At 41.3% G+C, this 20,815-nt stretch overlaps 1 protein-coding gene across 1 annotated transcript in view; it reads left to right on the top strand.

Annotated features, from left to right (window-relative positions):
* Positions 1–245: 245 nt before the first annotated feature.
* tbata (thymus, brain and testes associated) overlaps positions 246–20,815 on the top strand; it is a 40,299-nt gene continuing 19,729 nt past the window's right edge. Inside the window, exons 1-3 of the mRNA XM_055149923.1 lie at positions 246–408; positions 16,932–17,090; positions 17,164–17,264. Coding sequence (XP_055005898.1) covers positions 246–408; positions 16,932–17,090; positions 17,164–17,264 — 423 coding nt within the window. The remainder of the gene's footprint in view (positions 409–16,931; positions 17,091–17,163; positions 17,265–20,815) is intronic.

Below are 20,815 nucleotides of genomic sequence, written 5' to 3'. Positions count from 1 at the left end.
TTCTACCCAAAAAGTTACACAGTTAACACATTTAAATTACGATTACGACCAGTGAAAGAAAACTGACGTGATTTATGTTTTTACCAACACACATTTTAGGACTTTAATTAAACAGTTGTCCTGAAAAACCTTGTGAGTAATCTCTTGTTTTGTTTTTTGTTTTTGTTTTTTTTGTCTGCAGTTTGGCTCCAGACTTTTTCATCTCCACATTTCTGATGCGTCCAAATTGAATTCTCCGCTGGAGCATGTCGTCGTTGCACAGCCCGGACCCCAGGGGGAGCAGTCGAGCGCTGAGCCTGGATCTGCCGCCGCTCGTGTCTCGGAGCAGCGTGCGCTTCGGTGCTCTGAGCCACCACTCCTTCTTCTCCAGACACAACCCCCACCCCAACCGAGTCCGACACATACAAGGTACAGAAATACTTCCACGCTACATAACTTTTTGGTTGGGGGTCCGTCACCTGCTTGTTTCTGTGGACATGTCATTTCTTTGCCTAGAATATTCCACAGTGTGACATTAAACTGCTCTGTTTTACTTTGATACAGGTGGTTTTACAGTTTTACAGCTCAAAAATAAAAGCAAAGAGAAAGAAAAGACAAACTGGCATTCTGACTGAGCGGGGTCGCCTCTCCACAAATCTGACCTGTAATTTGATCTTGTTTGGTCTCCATGAAGACAGAAATGTTTAATGCACAACCAAAGTTCACGTAAAAGAAAATCTAATTAAAATTAATAAATAAATAATTCAAAAATATATATATTAGGGGTGTCAAATTATCGTGTTAATTGTGATTAATTAATTACAGTCATATTTAGCGCGTTATGTTTTTTAATCGCGTTAATCTCATTTTTAATCTCTAACTTTACCGTTTCTGTATGCGAGTTGCTTTATTATAAAACCTGTTTTTATGTGTTGTTGGGACAACAACAACACACACACACAAAACACATTTATAATTTTTTTATTTCGGTAATTCCACTCATTGCCGGAAACCCACACAAAACGCACGCAGTAAGAGCGATGTAAATGTCATGTTTACGTTGGCGGCGTCAGTCGCACAATGGACGAGGTGGAAGAGCCAGTAGAACAGAGCAGCAGTGCACAAGTAAAAACACATTCGTGTCTTGGAAATTCTTCTCCCGACGTGAAATATAAAAGAAAATAACAAATATAAAATCGCCTACAACTTAAATGTCACTGGTGAAAACAACCTGCATAGGCTCATGATGTCTGCACAGTCCTATACACAACACACACAAACACACACAAACACACACACACAAACACAAACAAACACAAACCTTCATCATCGTCATTAACCTGAGAACGCGCGGACCGTAGTTACTGCGTGGACACCGACGTGCTCCCGTGAGCCGCGTGTGGATCGTGTTTTCTCGCGTACGCGGCGTAAACTGCGCTTCCTCCTGTGCGCCTCTAAACCAGAACTAACACCAAGACTAAAACCGGGACTAACCCAGTCCAGGACTAAACCAGGATTAAAACAGGACTAAAACCAGGTCTAAACCAGGACTAAGCCAGGACTAAACCAGAACTAACACCAGGACTAAAACCAGGATTAATCCATTCCAGGACTAAACTAGGACTAAAGTAGGACTAAACCAGGACTAAACCAGGACTAAAACCAGTGATCTCATATATAAAGCATTTCTCTATCAATAATATTTTTAATATGGTTAAGGAAAGACTGGACTTTTTATTGTCTTTAAGTCGACAAAAGTTATTATGTTCAGATTTCCTCGTCTTTGCTACTTTACAGCAAACAGTTTCTTATTCATGGAACTTGGCTCAACAGTCAATTTGGAAGATTTGTTAAACAATAAATGACTTTATAAAGTCACCTATATCAGTCTTTTGATCTGCCACAATAATGTAATAATGAATTTAAATGAAAATACCTCAAATTGAAGGCTTTTCTCAGCAATTTTTAGGTGAGATTAAAATGAGATTAATTAGATTAATTAATTACAGATCATAATTAATTAATCTCTCAATTTTTTTTATCGCATGACAGCACTAATATATATATACATTAAATTATTCAAAAATGTCTCAAAACAGTGAAGTTTGTAGATTTCGTTTTGCTTGTTGGTGATGAGTATCCAGACTGGGGCTTGATGTTTGAATGTTTATACTTTGTTGACCTTGTTAGATGAAGATTTGTTGATGGGGCAGATTTATGAAGACATTTCCACAGATACTTTGCCACAGAAAAGCATTAACCGGGAGTTTTCCCTACATCCCGATGTGAAAAACGTCTGTTCCAGTCGCCTCCATTCACAGAAGGAATGATTGTATGTACATTTTATTTTAATGAATAAATACTTAGATGGGTATGTTTTAAGTTACATCATGGAACATTCTAGACCAGGGGTGGGCAAACTACGGCCCGGGGGCTGTATGCGGCCCTTTAAACCTTTTAGTCCGGCCAGCTGAACTGGAATAAATTACAATAATAAACCTTGTTGATGTTTTATTTGTCATGCCTTTCTGGCGTTTCCCAGTAGATGGCGCACTATACATATACATATATATATATATATATATATATATATACATTGAGGTGCGGCGTGTTATGTTGGCTGCAATGATTTATGGGAAAGTGTTCTTACAGGAGTTATTCAGACAATGAGTGAAGTAGAAGTGTTCAAGATATAAGGCTGCACTTCTTCCATTTTTTTGATAAAAATTCAAACATGGAAAATGTATAGACACTGTGTAGTAATTCTTCATGCATGTAACGTCTTAGAGTCTGGTTTTACTGCCCGTGCAGATGTGTACGTGTGGCGTGAGATCTGTTTTCAAGCTGTTTCTCAGTTAGACTCGGGAATGGTTAGCTCACGATACACATACGCCTGTGGTGTGCAGTGGAACAGATCTATACACTGTAGAACAACTTATTTGTTGTGAATCTTTTGCGGCGATGTTGTAGCGTGTAGTGCGCATCCTACATAAGCGTAAATATAAATGTAATGAAGCCGAGCTGTTAACACGTGATGTCCTGTCTTCTGTCCGGCCCTTCAGTCAAATTTTAGGACCCTATGTGGCCCGCGAGCCAAAAAGTCTGCCCTCCCCTGTTCTAGACAAAGCAACAACATCACCACACAGATCAAAAAGTTAACTGAGCTCAACATGTCCCCTTTAACACAAGTGTAAAATTGTATCTCAAAATCTCGCCTAGTTTCTTTTGCTTTGACAGTTTTGGTGAAGTTCGTGGCAGCAGGTGTGATGCACATACAATAGAAATATTCCATAACTGTTCCCTAGCAACCAACGCTCATCCAATTTACCCCATAGTTATTGATTTATAAATAAAGATTTTGTTAAGTGAATCGTTAAACTGTCAGGATAATGTGTTTCTTGTGTGGAAATGGTCGCTGCATATTGGATATAATTATGTATTGATCAGGCTCTACAGAGAGATCGGCATCGGGACCTGTTGATTATTTGTGTAAACGTGTTGTGAATGCAATTTGAGCACTGTGTTTTAAAGCTGCATTGTGTAACTTTTATGGTGGAGGGTCCATCTAATGCTTTTCTCCATGGAGATGTTAAGATGTTTGGTCACATTTTTATATCGAGCTTTTCCAACTTTAAAGGTTGTATAGAGGATTTTCCAAGGAAGGAGAAATCCAGCGACTGTTTGTCCTTTTTCAAATGTTGCGCATGCGTGAAACCCCCCCCCCCCTCCCCTACAGCTCCTACGTAGAAACACCTCCTCCCTCCTCCTCCTTACGCCAGAAACAGGTTTGTTTACAGCCGGTGCTGCACATGACTTGTAAACAACTAACTACAGTGTTGGTTAGACAAGACGGAGAAGTGAGGAACGGGGGGAGCGGGACGCGGAGATTTGGTGCGCGGACGAGAAGTGAGGAGCAGGGAGAAGAGCGGAACGGGGAGAGGAGAGAGGAGCAGGAAAGGGGTGCAGAGAAGGTTGCGCGGAGATTCAGTGCGAATGAACTAGCTACAACACACAGCAGCAAGCGGACTCTTTCTTTGCCTTGAAAATTACGTTTTCAGACATAGGATATCGCTTTCGTGTCCAGAAAAACGTTTGTCTCGCTCTTGGAAATAAAGTACGTTTTCATAATAAGCAGAAGTTTGCTGTCCAGGAGTAATTTGTGGACCAGTGTGTCAGTCTTTAGACCCTGCGTCTGCTTCAGTCGTGCCATCGCTGGAATGAATCTACAAGAATCACCTTAGTTTGGCTTCGCTGCTTTTCCCCTTGTCTTCTTCTTTCATCGACCTCAAAAACTGACTTTCTTTTGCGGCTAACTGCTCCTGGATTCTTGTCGCCATTGCAACAAACTCTGTGCGAACTGCGAGGAAGATATAGGTCAAAAAAGCCGCTAAGAACTGTTGCGTTGGTGGAGTAAACAGCGTCTTGCGTCTGTGGACTGTGTGACAGTCGTACGTAAACCACGTACCGGCGGCGCGCAGGCAAGTCAGTTACGCTAGAAACGTTCACCGGCTGTAAACAAACCTGTTTCTGATTAGGAGGAGGCCTGTAGGAGGCGTTTCTACAGATAGGAGCTGTAGGGCAGTGTCGTTTCATCTATTTGGACAAAATGCTTTAGCCCCAACCTTTAAAGCCGGAACAAAGAGAATGTTTGGTGAATTTTATCAAGGGGAAAGACGTTATTGTCCTTCTTCCTATGAGATTTGGGAAAAGCGTAATACCGGTTAGTCCTTTTAGCGTCACATTACATATGTCACGACCAAATAGCTGCGATTCGCTAAATAAAATAAGTACCCGCCTACTGTCAAGCGAACGGATTTTAATGCTGCGAGGTCAGACTGTTTCTACAAAGTGAAACCGTCTGATGAATCAGGCTAGAAAACTGGCAGTTCCAGGGCTGAACTTATTCTAATGATTCTCGTGAAGGTGTGTGGAGTATAAAAACACAGTGGAGCACTTCCTGTATCACCACATGACATCACAAGGTGGAACAGAGTGTTTTCAGTTGGAGAGGAGAACTCAGGCTAAATGTGCAGGGTTTTTGTGTTAATAATAATAATAAAAAATGAAATAAAACCGCATCATATTTTCCACATTTGCAGATCCTCGTGTCTTGTATTGTACGAACTCCTCTGCACTTAGTAGTTTTGAGTTGTTGTTGTGCGTTGCCGTGGTAACCAGGTGCCAGTAAAAACACTAAAACAAAGAAAACGGCGAAACGGCTCCCACTCACAGCAACCTACTCACCGCTTTAACGGAGGAGAAATGTTACTTCGAGTTGACTTTAATTTGCCGCGTAGGGGTGAAAGACAGACATCGCTGCTCTCTTTCTCGCTTTTATTGTCTGAAAAACGTGAAAAACAGAACTTTCAAACGGGCTGCAGTGCTCCAGAGTTATTCCTCACTGACTTTATGCGTTCAGAGCAAACAGCAAAAATGAAAAACTAAAAAGTTGAGTTGACTTGAATTCAGAAAGTTTTATCATGATTTGAGTAAATTTCACAGACTTTTTGTACTTAAAATATGAAAAAAAACATCTTGCTACAATTAAAGATTCACTGAGTGTGTTTACATGCACATCAATAACCCAGTTATGATCGGGTTTTTTGAGTATCCCGGTTTCTTCATGGTGCATGTAAACGCAGTATCCCGGTTATGGCAGTATCCCGGTTATTAGAAACCGAGTTACTGTAGCTGGTTTATTCCGATAGTAACCGGGATACTTGTGGCATGTAAACGCAGTATCCCGGTTAGTGCAACATAAAGTTGAGTGCGCGTGCGTCCAAAAGACACTTTCCAGCCTTTCACCACAACAGTCGTGACATAAATAAATTGACCAACATAAATAAAGTGACCAAACGAGTGAAATGACTGTAAAATAAAGAGCTGCGCTAAACCTGCACACGTACAATCTGCACTCGTGTGACCTGCACTCGTGTGACGCTGAAAAGCTAAAACATGAACTCTCCTATACAACACACACACGGAACACACTTACCATCATCAGCACCTCTTCTGTCACAGAAATAACACACATAATCCACAGAGTCGTGTCATTTAGTCCAAAAGAAACTGATCGCATCAGCGGCGCAAGGAGCGAGTTGTTTTTATCGCCGCTAACAGTTTATGCTAATTAGCCTACGGTCTTAAGTTTCGTTTCTGTAAAACGTAAACAAATGTGATCACAGCTGAATTATCTGATCAAACGGGCTGATGTGTCTACAGTGTTTATGGTTTATATGTTGTAAAGTTGAGTTTATTTATGCAGAAGATTTTAATGAAGAATCTGCACAGTGGATTGTGGGAGATCTCGTAGCTCCTTAGCTTCTTATGCTAAAGGAGCTCACGGTTTGTATTTTTCCTGGTTTATGAAATTGATTTAAGTTAATTTTTGCGCCTGCGCATTTGTAAGATTATGTCAAAGAAACCGGGAACTCCATTTGATCATGTATACGCGGATATGAGTGTCCCGGTTTCTCAGTGCGCATGTAAACGCAGTAACCCGAATACTGACATAACCGGGATATGGCTAATAACCGGGTTATTGATGTGCATGTATACCCACTCTGTGTAACTTTTTGGTTGGCAGTCTGTCACCTGGATACATCATTGCTCTGCCTGAAATGTTCCACTGTATGGCATTATTACACACATCTACACGGAGACACGCAGCAGCAGCGACAACACCAACGCAAATTATAAACCAGATCTTTGACGAAACAAACCCATCCTCGTATCCCTCCTCTCATTTTTTTTTTTTCAATTTTTATCAACAAAATCAACCTATAATAGAATAACTGTGGGACATTCAAAGCAACGCAATCACGTCTCCATGGCGATAAGACAAACTCTGTAGTTGACTTTGGCGGGAAAGATAATTCGCTTCGTTTCTTATGTATAGGTTAAATTATAGTTCAACCAAATAGGACCTGTCAATCATTGTATTGTTAATGAAATGGCAATGTTCACACTTTATAATTTCTCTCACAGGACAAAAAAAAGAGTCCATTAAAAAGACACAGTAATTCTTGTCGTTTAATCATAAGTGAAAACGTGCGGAACTGAATGAAAAGGTCCGGTGTCTTTATAGACCCACGTCGCCTTTTCTGAACCCGATTTCAAAAGGTAGAAGTTTGAGAACAACCGAAAATACGAGGACAAAAATAAGATCTCGGTGGATCATTCGTTCATTTGTTTTTCAAAATAAAACCAAAAATAAGAAAATGAAAAAAATATATGTTTTTTTCTTCATTATTTGTCTCCAAAACCAAAATGTAAAAACGGATAAAGATTTGTTTTTTTTTTCAGTTTTGGATTTTGTGTTTGGTCGTCTGGTCCCGGTCTCGGTCTCGTTCCCGGTCTCAGTCCCAGTCTGGTCCCAGACTCGGTCCCGGTCTCCTTCCCGGCCTCAGTCCAGGCTTGGTCCCGGTCTTAGTCCTGGTTTCAGTCCTGGTCTGGTCCCAGTCTGGTCCCGGTCTCGTTCCTGGCCTCAGTCCTGGTCTGGTCCCAGTCTCGGTCCTAGTTTCAGTCCTGGTCTGGTCCCTGTCTTGGTCCCAGTCTGGTTCCCGGCCTCAGTCCTGGTCTGTTCCCGGTCTGGTCCTGGTCTCGGTCTGATCCCGGTCTGGTCCCTGTCTCGGTCCAGTCCTGGTCCTGTTCCCAGCCTCAGTCCTGGTTTCAATCCTGGTCTGGTCCCAGACTCAGTCCTTGTCTGGTCCCGGTCTGGTCCCGGACCTGGTTCAGTTCTGGTTTAGTCCTGGTTTAGTCCGGCATCGCAGTCATGGACGTCACAGGTTTTGTCCATTCTTCATTTAAACACAAAATCAAAAACTGAAAAAACAAATCGTAGCTGTTTTTTCATTTTGGTTTTGGAAACAAATAATAAAAAAAGTATTTGTTGTTTTTTTTCATTTTCTTATCTTTGGTTTTATTTTGAAAAACAAATGGACACAGGGTTTTCCATCTCTCATTATTATTGTACACACAGTGACATTGTCCAGCCCAGGGACACTTGGACCATTAAAAACAAGTCTGGACGTGTTTCTCTGGGACGGATAAACCTGAAATGTGTCCGTCTGAAGAACAGGAACAGACTGTGCGGGCGCTGCTGGCATCTCAACACGGCGAGCGGACACCAGGGAGTCACGGGGCGTCATCTGTCCAAAGAAAACTCCAAAAAGTTGAACAAGTTATTTAAGTAGAGAATGCAGTTATAAGAACTACATTACTGTACTGATTAAAAAGTTTGAATTGTATTTTTTTGGAGGATAAGCCCTTTGAAACGTCTCGCCATCGCGTTTTCGATGGGTCCTGATCGTCACAGCAGAAGACAGATACAGTAGATCAGACAGGACGATAAGTAAATTCAAATAAACACAGAAAATACAAAACTATAGCATCAAAATAGTCCCATAATACACACGCACAATAAAACTTGCATTCGGGTGTATTGGATTATTTCACATTCGCCCACTGATCTGAAGGTTGGCGGTTCAATTCCAGCTCTCGACATAAAAAAAAACATCACAGGTTGAGCGTCAGATCCACTGACCCACAGGTTGGCTGGTGTGATTCCAGCTCCCACAGATGAATGCTGCCGTTGTGTCCTTGGGCAAGACACTTAACCCACCTTGCCCACAGTGTCTGCGTACACTGGTGTGTGACTGGGTGAGTGGTTCCTTGTTGTAAAGTGCTTTGAGCACCTTGAAGGTGGAAAAGCCCTATAGAAAAATGTGACCATTTACCATGTGTAGCTTTTTGCTGTAGTGAGTAACAGTTACAAAGCATTTAACCTGGATTGAAGTGGTGGGTTTTTCATTTTTCTTCACACAATTTCGCTAAAATCACTGCGATATCAGCACATTTTAGAGCACAGGTGTCAAACATGCGGCCCGGGGGCCAGATCCGACCCTCCAAGACCTTTAATCTGGCCCTCGGCTGATTTTCTACTAAAATATTTTTATTCCATTTTTTTATTAAAATATTAATTTTCTGTGGTGTTTATCACAGCAGCGTCTCCAGTGTCTCTGTACGTGGCCCCTCCCACCAGAGCAGCACAAATGAAGACTTGTCTCTTTCCAAACGCTCTTAAAGGACGATCGTTTTGACTGTTGACCGTGACACCCTCATCAGAAAAATGTCCAACATGAGAAAAGTGGAGCCGAGTGCAGGATTTTCCAAGAAAAATTTACTTATTTCTATTTATACAAGTTAATGTTAAACAAGTTCATGTTAAAACATTGTATTGAAATTACATTTTTCTTAAAGTTTCAGGTTGTTCATAATATTATAATATTTTGTAAAAGAAAGAGTTCATCAATTAAAAAAAAGATTTCTGTAATAGATTTGTGTTTCTCTGCACAAATATTTGAACTTGTTATTTTTGGGGTTTATATGACATGAGTTTTCTGATCCGGCCCCTTTGGGATCAAAGTAGGTTGGATACGACCCCTGGACCAAAATGAGTTTGACACCCCTGTTTTAGAGTAACAAAACTTAAAACCACATTTGCATAAACTATAAATAAAAACAACTCGCTCCTTGTGCGCTGATGCGGGTCGGCTTCTGTAGGACTAAAGGACACGACTCAGGCCCCGTCCACACTAGTGCGTATTCGAATTGTTTTTGTTGTGGATACAGTGTTCGTTCACACTAATCCTACTGAACACGGCTCCAGAGACGGAACGATCTGGTGCCGTCAGCTCCCACGAATTCATCTGAGTACAGATCTGATCCGGCACCGTGTGGACGCCTGAAAACACTGATACTCTGATGTAGGTCTGTGCGCCGCGAAGTAATTCACCGCCAAAACGCTAAGAGGCTAGAATATTCAGATTCAGAAAACTTTATTGATCCCATAAGGCAATTCATTTGCAGCATCTCCGAGCAAACACAAACACACAGTGTGTCAGTCCAATTGTCGTCCACCAGTGGAACTCAAAATAAGTAACAAATTGCAGTGTAAAACTTTCATAAAACTGTACCCTTAGAATTTAATCATTTAATAGCACAGGGCACGAAAGAATTAGAAAACCGGTTGGAATATTTGTCCATTCATATAAACATGTGTGAGTGTGTATACATGCACATCAATAACCCGGTTATGATCGGGTTTTTTGAGTATCCAGGTTTCTTCATGGTGCATGTAAACACAGTAACCCGGTTTCAGTAACCCGGTTATGGCAGTATCCCGGTTATTAGAAACCGGGTTACTGTAGCTGGTTTATTCCGATAGTAACCGGGTTACTTGTGGCATGTAAACGCAGTATCCCGATTACTGCAACATAAAGTTGAGTGCACATGTGTCCAAAAGACACTTTCCAGCCTTTCACCACAACAGTAGTGACATAAATAAATTGACCAACATAAATAAAGTGACCAAACGAGTGAAATGACTGTAAAATAAAGAGCTGCGCTAAACCTGCACACGTACAATCTGCACTCGTACGACCTGCACTCGTGTGACGCTGAAAAACTAAAACATGAACTATCTCCTATACAACACACACACAGAACACACTTACCATCATTAACACCTCTTCTGTCACAGAAATAACACACATAATCCACAGAGTCGTGTCATTTAGTCCAAAAGAAACTGATCGCATCAGCGGCACAAGGAGCGAGTTGTTTTTATCGCCGCTAACAGTTTATGCTAATTAGCCAATCGGTCTTAAGTTTCGTTTCTGTAAAACGTAAACAAATGTGATCAGAGCTGAATTATCTGATCAAACGGGCTGATGTGTCTATAGTGTTTATGGTTTATATGTTGTAAAGTTGAGTTTATTTATGCAGAAGATTTTAATGAAGAATCTGCACAGTGGATTGTGGGAGATCTCGTAGCTCCTTAGCTTCTTATGCTAAAGGAGCTCACGGTTTGTATTTTTCCTGGTTTATGAAATTGATTTAAGTTAATTTTTGCGCCTGCGCATTTGTAAGATTATGTCAAGAAACCGGGATACTCCATTTGATCATGTATACGTGGATATGAGTGTCCCGGTTTCTCAGTGCGCATGTAAACGCAGTAACCCGAATACTGACATAACCGGGATATGGCTAATAACCGGGTTATTGATGTACATGTATACGCACTCTGTGTGTACGACCTGCAGATGTATAATCTCTGAAAAGTTTAACATGAACCATCTCCAACACGACAGAAACACAGAACAGACTCACCATCAGCAGAACACCCCTCTGTCACAGAAACAACACTCATATTCCACTGAGTCGTGTCCTTTAGTCCGACAAAATCTGAACCGCATCAGAGCACAATAACGAGCTGTTTTTTGAGCGCTCAGTTTATGCAAATGAGCCATGCAGTTTTAAGTTTTGTTTCTGTAAAACGTCAACAAATATGCTCAAAGCTGTGTGGGTAGGGAAGACTTGCAGACACAGAAACGACGTGTCTGGACGCAGATCGTTTCCGATACGGTGATACACGGATTCGTTCCAGTGTAAACGGGGTCTCAGTGGAATATGAGACAGAGTATGGAATTTAGTCACAAAATACAACAAAATGATCAAAAACAATGACACGAGTTTTGTAAATACTGAACCAGAGTATTTTTAAATGAAGGGACAGAATCAATCAGAGGGAGATTTATATTTAAATGAGTGTTTTCCTGTTTGTTTTTTGTCTCTTGGGACAACAAAAAATATCTGATGTGCGTGACGTGAACTGTAAGAGGATCTGAATGGAATGAAATACAGTTTGAGATATTCAGGATAAGTGAGATGAAGCATTTAAAGGTGAATAATAAGCAGTGAAGTTGACGTGGGGAGGACAGAGTGAGCAGGACAGACAGAGGAGAATAAATCTGCACACACTGTTCCAGATAAAACTGAGCGGCTGGAGGACAGAATGATACAGTTTTCTAAAATGGGAAGAATTAATTGTGAGATCATCTTTTTCCTGACAGAAAAGTCAAAACAACTGATGGTAATAAAGTAATTTATTATATAAATACAAACAAAAGAAAAACAAAGAAAAACAAAACAAAAAACAAAAATAAAACCAAAAAAAAGCAAATAAAAACAGAAAACAAAAAAAAACTAAAAACAAAAACAAAAAAACAAAAATAAACCAAAGACAAACAAACAAAAAACAAGAAAAAACAAAGAAACAAACCAAAAAGAAACAAAAAACAAAAAGAAATCAAAAACAAAAAACAAACCAAAAATAAATAAAAATGAAAAACAAAAATAAACCAAAAAAAAAAAAAAAAACAAGCCAAAAAACAAAAAACTATTAACAAAATAAAAAAAAAAACAAAACAAAAACAACCTAAATAAAAATAAAAATAAAAAACACCAAAAACAAATAAACAAAAAACAAACCAAAGACAAACAAACAAACAAAAAACCTAAAACAAAGAAAAAACAAAAAGAAACAAAAAAACAAGAAATCAAAACAAAAAACAAACCAAAAACAAATTAAAATGAAAACAAACAAAAAATAAACCAAAAAAAAAAAAGCCAAAAAACAAACAAAAATAAAAACTAAAACTAAAAACTAAAAACAAACCAAAAACAAACAAAAAACTATTAAAAAAGAACAAAATAAAAACAAAAACAAAAAAAACAAAAAACAACCTAAAAAAATAAAAAATAAATAAAAACAAACACACCAAAAACAAATAAACAAAAAACAAACAAACCAAAGACAAACAAACAAAAAACAAATAAAACCAAAAACTAAACTAAAACAAACAAATAAAACAAATAAGCAAAAAAACTAATTAAATTAAATTTCATTTCATTTCATTTCATTAGTGATGTAAATTTCCCAGGTCTTTTCACTTGCCTCCAGCTCAGGCTTCAAAGCAAAACGTTAAGATTTACAGTTTAAAAACAGAGCGGGGAAAAACAGGGATATTTATTATTTTCTTTCTTTCTCTCATTAAGACTCTTTCTTCACATTCTTAAGAGACCAGAGACAATAAAAAACAATTTGGGAGATAAAGCGTCTCCCTCGGGTGCTCACGGGCGCCCTCCTCTTATCTGCCCCGTCCCTAATGACTCTGGGTCCACCGGGCTCTAAATGTCTCCTCTCCTCTCCCAGAATAAAAGCACCCGAGGGAGACGACAGGTTCAGGACACCGTGGGAAATTTCGCTTTTGGCAAAACTGTCAGATTTAATTGACAGCTGGAGTCTGGAGTCTGCAGACGCCAGAGATTTAAAGTTATGAACAAGTTATGCACGCTTTTATTTCATCACGCCTGGACGACTGTAATGCGCTTTATTCCGGCATTTCGCAAAACGCACTTTACCGACTACAGTTAATCCAAAACTCTGCAGCGCGACTTTTAACAGGAACAAAAAGGAGAGAAGAGCATATAACTCCAATCCTTGCATCTTTGCACTGGCTCCCTGTTAATTTAGAATTGATTTTAAGATTTTATTGTTTGTTTTTAAAGCTTTGAATGGACCAGCTCCACAGTACATCTCAGACCTCATCCAAATTTATACCCCTGCACACGCTCTGAGGTCCAGGTCCAGCTCAGGGCCTAAGACGAGACTTAAAACCAGGAGGACAGGAGCTTCTCTGTGGTCGGGCCTAAACTCTGGAACGATCTGCCGCTTCACGTTCGAGCAGCTCCACAGTGCAGAGTTTTAAATCTCGTCTGAAGACCCACTTTTATCCTCTGGCTTTTAACACCGTGTGAGTTCGTGTGCTCCTCTGTGTCTTTTATTTATTTTTATGTGTTTTTATTGGTTTTACTGATCTAATTTATTTATTGGTTTATTTATTTCTATTCTATGATATAGTTTTATTTTTATTTTACTGGTTTTATATTATTTTACTAGTTTTATTACTCTAAGACTAGTATTATTTTAGTACACAGGTGTCAAACATAAGGCCCGGGGGCCAGATCCGGCCCACCAAGACCTTTAATGTGGCCCTTGGGTGATTTTCTACTAAAATATTTTAATTATATTTTCTATTAAAATCTTGTTAATTTTCTGTGGTGTTATCACAGCAGCGTCTCCAGCGTCTCTGTACGTGGCCCCTCCCACCAGAGCAGCACAAATGAAGACTTGTCTCTTTCCAAACGCTCTTAAAGGACGATCGTTTTGACTGTTGACCGTGACACCCTCATCAGAAAAATGTCCAACATGAGAAAAGTGGAGCCGAGTGCAGGATTTTCCAAGAAAAATTGACTTATTCCTATTTGCAGACAAGTTAATGTTAAAACATTGTGTTGAAATTGAATTTTTCTTAAAGTTTCAGGTTGTTCATAATATTATAATATTTTAATAAGAAAGAGTTCATCAATTAAAAAAGATTTCTGTAATAGATTTGTGTTTCTCTGCACAAATATTTGAACTTATTGTTATTTTTGGGGTTTATATGACATGAGTTTTCTGATCCGGCCCCTTTGGGATCAAAGTAGGTTGGATACGACCCCCGGACCAAAATGAGTTTGACACCCCTGGTTTTAGTAATTCACTTTATCATCTTATTGTTGTTATTTTTTATGTATTTGTGCAGCACTTTGGAAACAGTTTGTTTGTGAAATGTGCTATAGAAATAAAGTGGATTGGATTAAAGGTGCATTGTGTAACTTTTCTGGCGGAGGTTTTTTGAGAGACTCTTGTTTAAACTAAAGGTGCATTGTGTAACGTTTTCTTTTTTTTTTTTTTTTTTTTTTTTTTTTTGAGGGTCCATCAACTGCTTTTCTCCATGGACATGTTAGTGCTTTGTCGGGAATGTTTCACAGTGTGGCTTTAAACCTTTCTGTCTTCATGGAGACCAAACCAGACCAAATTACAGGTCAGATCTGTGGAGAGGCGACCCCGCTCACTCAGAATGTTGTTTTTCTAGATATTTTTGAGCTTTAAACCCACCTGTAATTAAATAAATGTAATGGTCACAGTCCTGCTGAGAGTCCGGTCCCGGTCTCAGTCGCGGACTCAGTCTCGGTCTGGTTCTGGTCTCAGTTCTGGTCCTGGTCTCAGTCCCAGTTTCAGTCTTGGTCTCAGTCCCGGTCTCAGTCCCGGTCTCAGTCCTGGTCCTGGTCCCGGTCGTAGTCCTGGTCTCAGTCTCGGTCTGGTTCTGGTCTCAGTTCTGGTCCTGGTCTCTGTCTCGGTTTCAGTCCTGGTCTCAGTCCCGATCTCAGTCCTGGTCCTGGTCCCGGTCTTAGTCCTGGTCTCAGTCTCGGTCTGGTCACAGTTTCAGTCCCGGTCTCAATCCCGGTCTCAGTCCTGGTCCTGGTCTCCGTCCCGGTTTCAGTCCTGGTCTCAGTATCGGTCTCAATCCCGGTCTCAGTCTCGATCTCAGTTCTGGTCTGGTCCTGGTCTCAGTCCCGGTCTCAGTCCTGGTCCTGGTCCCGGTCTGGTCCCGGTCTGGCCCCAGTCTTGCTCCAGTCTCAGTCCCAGTTTCAGTCCTGGTCATGGTCTGTTCCCGGTCTGGTCCTGGCCTGGTCCCGGTCTGGTCCTAGTCTCAGTCCTGGTCTAAATTTTGGTCTGGTCCTAGTCTCAGTCCCGGTCTCAGTCCTGGTCTCATTCCTGGTCTGGTTCTGGTCTCAGTCTTGGTCTGGTCTCGGTCTGGTCATGGTTTCAGTCTCGGTCTCAGTCCTGGTCCCAGTCTTGGTCCTGGTCTCAGTCCCAGTTTCAGTCTTGGTCTCAGTCCCGGTCTCAGTCCCGATCTCAGTCCTGGTCCTGGTCCCGGTCTTAGTCCTGGTCTCAGTCTCGGTCTGGTCACAGTTTCAGTCCCGGTCTCAGTCCTGGTCCTGGTCTCCGTCCCGGTTTCAGTCCTGGTCTCAGTATCGGTCTCAGTCCCGGTCTCAGTCTCGATCTCAGTTCTGGTCTGGTCCTGGTCTCAGTCCCGGTCTCAGTCCTGGTCCTGGTCCCGGTCTGGTCCTGGTCTGGCCCCAGTCTTGCTCCAGTCTCAGTCCCAGTTTCAGTCCTGGTCATGGTCTGTTCCCGGTCTGGTCCTGGTCTGGTCCTGGTCTCATTCCTGGTCCCGATCCTGGTCCCGGTCTCAGTCCTGGTCCTAGTCTCAGTTCTAGTTTAGTCCCTGTCTCAGTCCCAGTTTCAGTCCCGGTCTCAGTCCCGGTCTCAGTCTCGATCTCAGTCCTGGTCCTGGTCCCGGTCTTAGTCCTGGTCTCAGTCTCGGTCTGGTCACAGTTTCAGTCCCGGTCTCAATCCCGGTCTCAGTCCTGGTCCTGGTCTCCGTCCCGGTTTCAGTCCTGGTCTCAGTCCCGGTCTCAGTCTCGATCTCAGTTCTGGTCTGGTCCCGGTCTCAGTCCTGGTCCTAGTCTCAGTTCTAGTTTAGTCCCTGTCTCAGTTCCGGTTTCAGTCCTGGTCTGGTCCCAGTCTGGTTCCTGTATCAGTTCCGGTTTCAGTCCTGGTCTGTTCCCGGTCTGGTCCTGGTCTGGTCCTGGTCTCATTCCTGGTCCCGGTCTGGTCCTAGTCTCAGTCCTGGTCTAAATTTTGGTCTGGTCCTAGTCTCAGTCCCGGTCTCAGTCCTAGTCCTGGTCTCAGTCCGGTCTCAGTCCTGGTCTCATTCCTGGTCTGGTTCTGGTCTCAGTCTTTGTCTGGTCCCGGTCTGGTTATGGTTTCAGTCTCGGTCTCAGTCCTGGTCCCAGTCTTGGTCCTGGTCTCAGTCCTGATCACTCGACAGTTTACGCAGGCTCACCTCCGACACTCAGTCCTGGTTTAGACCTGGTTCAGTCCTAGTTTAGACCTGGTTTAGACCTAGTTTAGTCCTAGTTTAGACCTGGTTCAGTCCTGGTTCAGACCGGCATCACCATTATTTATTTAAACAAAATCGAAAATCGAAAAGATAAATCATTTTCTGTTTTTCATTTTGATTTTGGAGACAAATAATGAAGAAAATCGTTGTTTTTCGTTTTCTTATTTTTGGTTTTATTTTGAAAAACAAATGAACGAATGACACGCAGATTCTTTAATATCCCCAAGAACTCACCTCCTTTTTGTTTTTCGTTTCCAGGTCTGAACGGTCGTCCGGTTTGTTCAGTTCGAGACGACTGGTTCGGGGCGTCTCCTTTATTCCCTCATCCGCTTCTCAAAGGAAACATGTTGAGGAAAGGTCCAGATCCGTCTCTGTCTCACACTGTGTACGGGGCGAGCGCGAACAAAACCAAAGCCAGTGAGTTTCTTCAGATTAAAAAAAAACGCAACCCGGAAATAAAACGGTGTCATAAAGTTTATTTTCTGTGAAGATCTGCTGTCGGAGAAGTGGAGAGACGAGCTGAAGGAGCTGACCACGAGGATCTCCACGTCCCCCCAGACACAGAGAGAAAAGAAAGAAGTAAGACCAAAAGTTTGTACTAAAGCAGGAGACAACAAACAGACCTCAAAGTCCAAGATTAGACCTGGTTTAGATCTAGTTTTGTCCTGGTTTAGTCCTGTTTTATAGGTGGTTTAGTCCTGGTTTAGACCTGGTTTAGGGCTTGTTTAGTCTTGGTTTAGTCCTGGATTAGAGCTAGTTTGGTCCTGGTTTAGACTAATTTAGTCCTGGTTCAGTCCTGTTTTAGTCCCACTTCAGTCCTGGGTTTGTCCTCCTGTTTTAGTCCTGATTTAGTCCTGGTTTAGACCTGATTTAGTCCTGATTTAGTCCTAGTTTAGTCCTGGTTTAGTCCTGATTCTGTCCTGTTTTAGTCCTGGTTTAGAACTAGTTTATAGCTAGTTTTGTCCTGTTTAGTCCTGTTTTACAGGTGGTTTAGTCCTGGTTTAGTCCTGGTTTAGACCTGGTTTAGAGCTAGTTTAGTCTTGGTGTAGTCCTGGTTCAGTCCTGGGTTTGTCCCCCTGGTTTAGACCTGGTTTAGTCCTGGTTCAGTCCTGTTTTAGTCCTAGTTTAGTCCTGGTTTAGTCTTAGTTTAGTCCTGATTTAGTTCTCGTTTAGACCTGATTTAGTACTGGTTTAGTCCCGCTTCAGTCCTGGGTTTGTCCCCCTGGTTTAGACCTGGTTTAGACCTGGTTTAGTCCTGGTTTAGTCCTGGTTCAGTCCTGGTTCTGTCCTGGTTTAGTCCTGTACCAGTCGACACCAAAACTAGAATCGATACTACGTAGATCCTCATTTGCGCAGGTATCGATACTAAAAAAAGTCATATTTACAGGACAAACATGAACCTTTCCTGAATCACTTTGGATTGTTAATTGTGTGAATCACTACGCACCAACAGATCCTCTTTTTGTTACGCTAAAAGACAGAATTTCGAGGTGGATGTCGGTTTTCCCAGAATCCCGAGCGCAATAAAACGCAGCATTACAGAGCTTCAAACAGAGCAGTGCCTTCGGTTAGCGCCACATCACCAGAGAACGTTCATGAAATCAACTGCAATAATCAGGGAAAATGTAATGCATTGGTTTAGTCCTGGTTTAGTCCTGGTTTAGTCCTGATTTAGTCCTGGTTTAGTCCTGGTTTAGACCTGGTTTAGCCCTGGTTTAGTCCTGGTTTAGTCCTGGTTTAGTCCTGGTTTAGTCCTGTTTAGTCCTGGTTTGTTAGTCCTTAGTCCTAGTTTAGACCTGGTTTAGTCCTGGTTTAGTCCTGGTTTAGTCCTGGTTTAGTCCTAGTTTAGTCCTGTTTAGTCCTGGTTTAGTCCTGGTTTAGACCTGGTTTAGACCTGGTTTAGTCCTGTTGTAGTCCTAGTTTAGTCCTTGTTTAGTCCTGGTTTAGTCCTGGTTTAGTCCTGGTTTAGACCTGGTTTAGTCCTGGTTTAGTCCTGGTTTAGTCTGTTTTAGTCCTAGTTTAGTCCTGATTTAGTCCTGGTTTAGTCCTGGTTTAGTCCTGGTTTAGACCTGGTTAGTCCTGGTTTAGTCCTGTTTAGTCCTGTTTAGTCCTGGTTTAGTCCTGGTTTAGTCCTGGTTCCTGGTTTAGTCCTAGTTTAGTCCTTTTAGTCCTGGTTTAGTCCTGTTTAGTCCTGGTTAAGTCTGTTTAGTCCTGGTTTAGTCTGGTTTAGTCCTGTTTAGTCCTTTAGTTAGTCCTGGTTTAGTCCTAATTTAGTCCTGGTTTAGGTCTAGTTTAGTCTTGGTTTGGTCCTGTTTTTGTCCTGGTTTAGTTCTGGTTTAGTCTTGTTTTAGTCCTAGTTTATTCTTGATTTAGTCCTGGTTTAGACCTGGTTTAGTTCTGCTTTAGTCCTGGCTGAGTCCTGTTTTAGTCCTAGTTTAGTCCCGATTTAGTCCTGGTTCAGTTTTCCCAAAAAGGGAAAATTGTAATGAAAAAATCCTCCTTCAGACTCGAGGTTTTCCGGTGAACTCGTGCTACATCAGGTGAATTAAACTTCACGCAAAACCAAATTGGTAAAGAAAGTTTTTGGAAGTTTTATTCATCGCTGAAACCGTCTCTTACTATTTGAGAAGGTTTTAAATTGATCATAAAAACCGATACACGAGCGACACAAAGAGCCGCACTTCAGCCTTCAGTCTCTAAATAAATACAATAAATAAATAAACGTTGAGGATGCACAGCAGAGGTTGGCAATGAGCTCAAAACGTTCAGCATTTCAGATTTATAAAGTTTGTTTTTCAGGCGCTTGTTTTTATCTGTTCTTTTGAGCACAAGTTTGATATTTCAGGTTAATGACTTAAAGATGCAGTGTGGAACTTTTCATTTTGCCTCCATGGAGATGTTCATGCTTTGGGTGGAAAATTAGTGTCAAATGTTCAGTCCTGGTTTAGACCTGGTTTAGTCCTGGTTTAGTCCTGGTTTAGTCCTGTTTTAAACCTAGTTTAGACCTGGTTTAGTTTTAGTCCTGGTTTAGACCTTTAGTCCTGGTCCTGGTTTAGTCCTGTTTTAGACCTGGTTTAGTCCTGGTTTAGTTTAATCCTGGTTTAGTCACAATTTAGTCCTGTTTTAGTCTTGGTTTAGTCCTGGTTTAGACCTGGTTTAGACCTGGTTTAGACCTGATTTAGTCCTGGTTTACTCCTGGTTTAGTCCTGGTTCAGTCCTGTTTTAGTCCTGGTTTAGTCTTGGTTCAGTCTTGTTTTAGTCCTGTCTTAGTTCTGGTTTAGTCCTGGATTAGTCCTGTTTTTTTCCTGGATTAGTCCTGGTTTAGTCTTGGTTTAATCCTGGTTTAGCGCTAGTTTAGTCCTGGTTTAGCACTAGTTTAATCCTGGTTTAGTCCACGGTTTAGTCCTGTTTTAGTCACGAGTTTAGTCCTGTTTCAGTCCTGGTTTAGCACTAGTTTAATCCTGGTTTAGTCACGATTTAGTCCTATTTTAGTCCTGGTTTAGTCCTGGTTTAGTCCTGGTTCAAAGTTAGTTTAGGTACTGATACTTATAAAGTCACATGGACAAAAATGAACATTTCCAGAATCACTTTGGATTGTTAAGTCTGTGAATCACTACGAACCAACAAATCCTCTTTTTGTGAACCTAAAAGACAGAATTTTGAATCAGGGCAGTTCTGTGTGATGTCATGTAGCACTTGAACTTGCAGCAGCCACTGAAAGGAGCACATGCAGTTTGGACTATTTTTTTGAACCCAAAACAACTCATTTTCTTAAGTTTTTTACATTAAAATTGCCAAAATAAAGTAGGAGCAGTATGATTAAAATTTGACGGTGTAACTGTGAGATTGGACTTGGAAATGGTTGAAATTAAACTCTGAAAACATCTTCTTTAACTCTCTGAAACTTTGGGCACATTTTGGCTTTGGCAGGTCTCAGACTTGACTTAGTTTTCAGTCGGTTCAGTGTGTTTTTCTACATGAGGCAGCTGCAGGTTTGGCCTGATTTCCCACAGAGTCTGAGTCTGGGGCTGGTGAGCTTCTGTCTGTGTAACCTTCACTCTGTCACCTGTTTTAATAAGACTCACCGCTCTGCTCTGGCAACAAGTCTGCAGAAAAAAAAAACATCAGCTGGACAGGATTGG

Source organism: Boleophthalmus pectinirostris, unplaced genomic scaffold (assembly GCF_026225935.1).
Source record: "Boleophthalmus pectinirostris isolate CB_2022bp ecotype Guang Dong unplaced genomic scaffold, ASM2622593v1 HiC_scaffold_14, whole genome shotgun sequence".
NCBI lineage: Eukaryota > Metazoa > Chordata > Actinopteri > Gobiiformes > Gobiidae > Boleophthalmus > Boleophthalmus pectinirostris.
The sequence above is the reverse complement of the archived record's forward strand: the minus strand, read 5'-3'. Positions and strand labels throughout refer to the sequence as shown.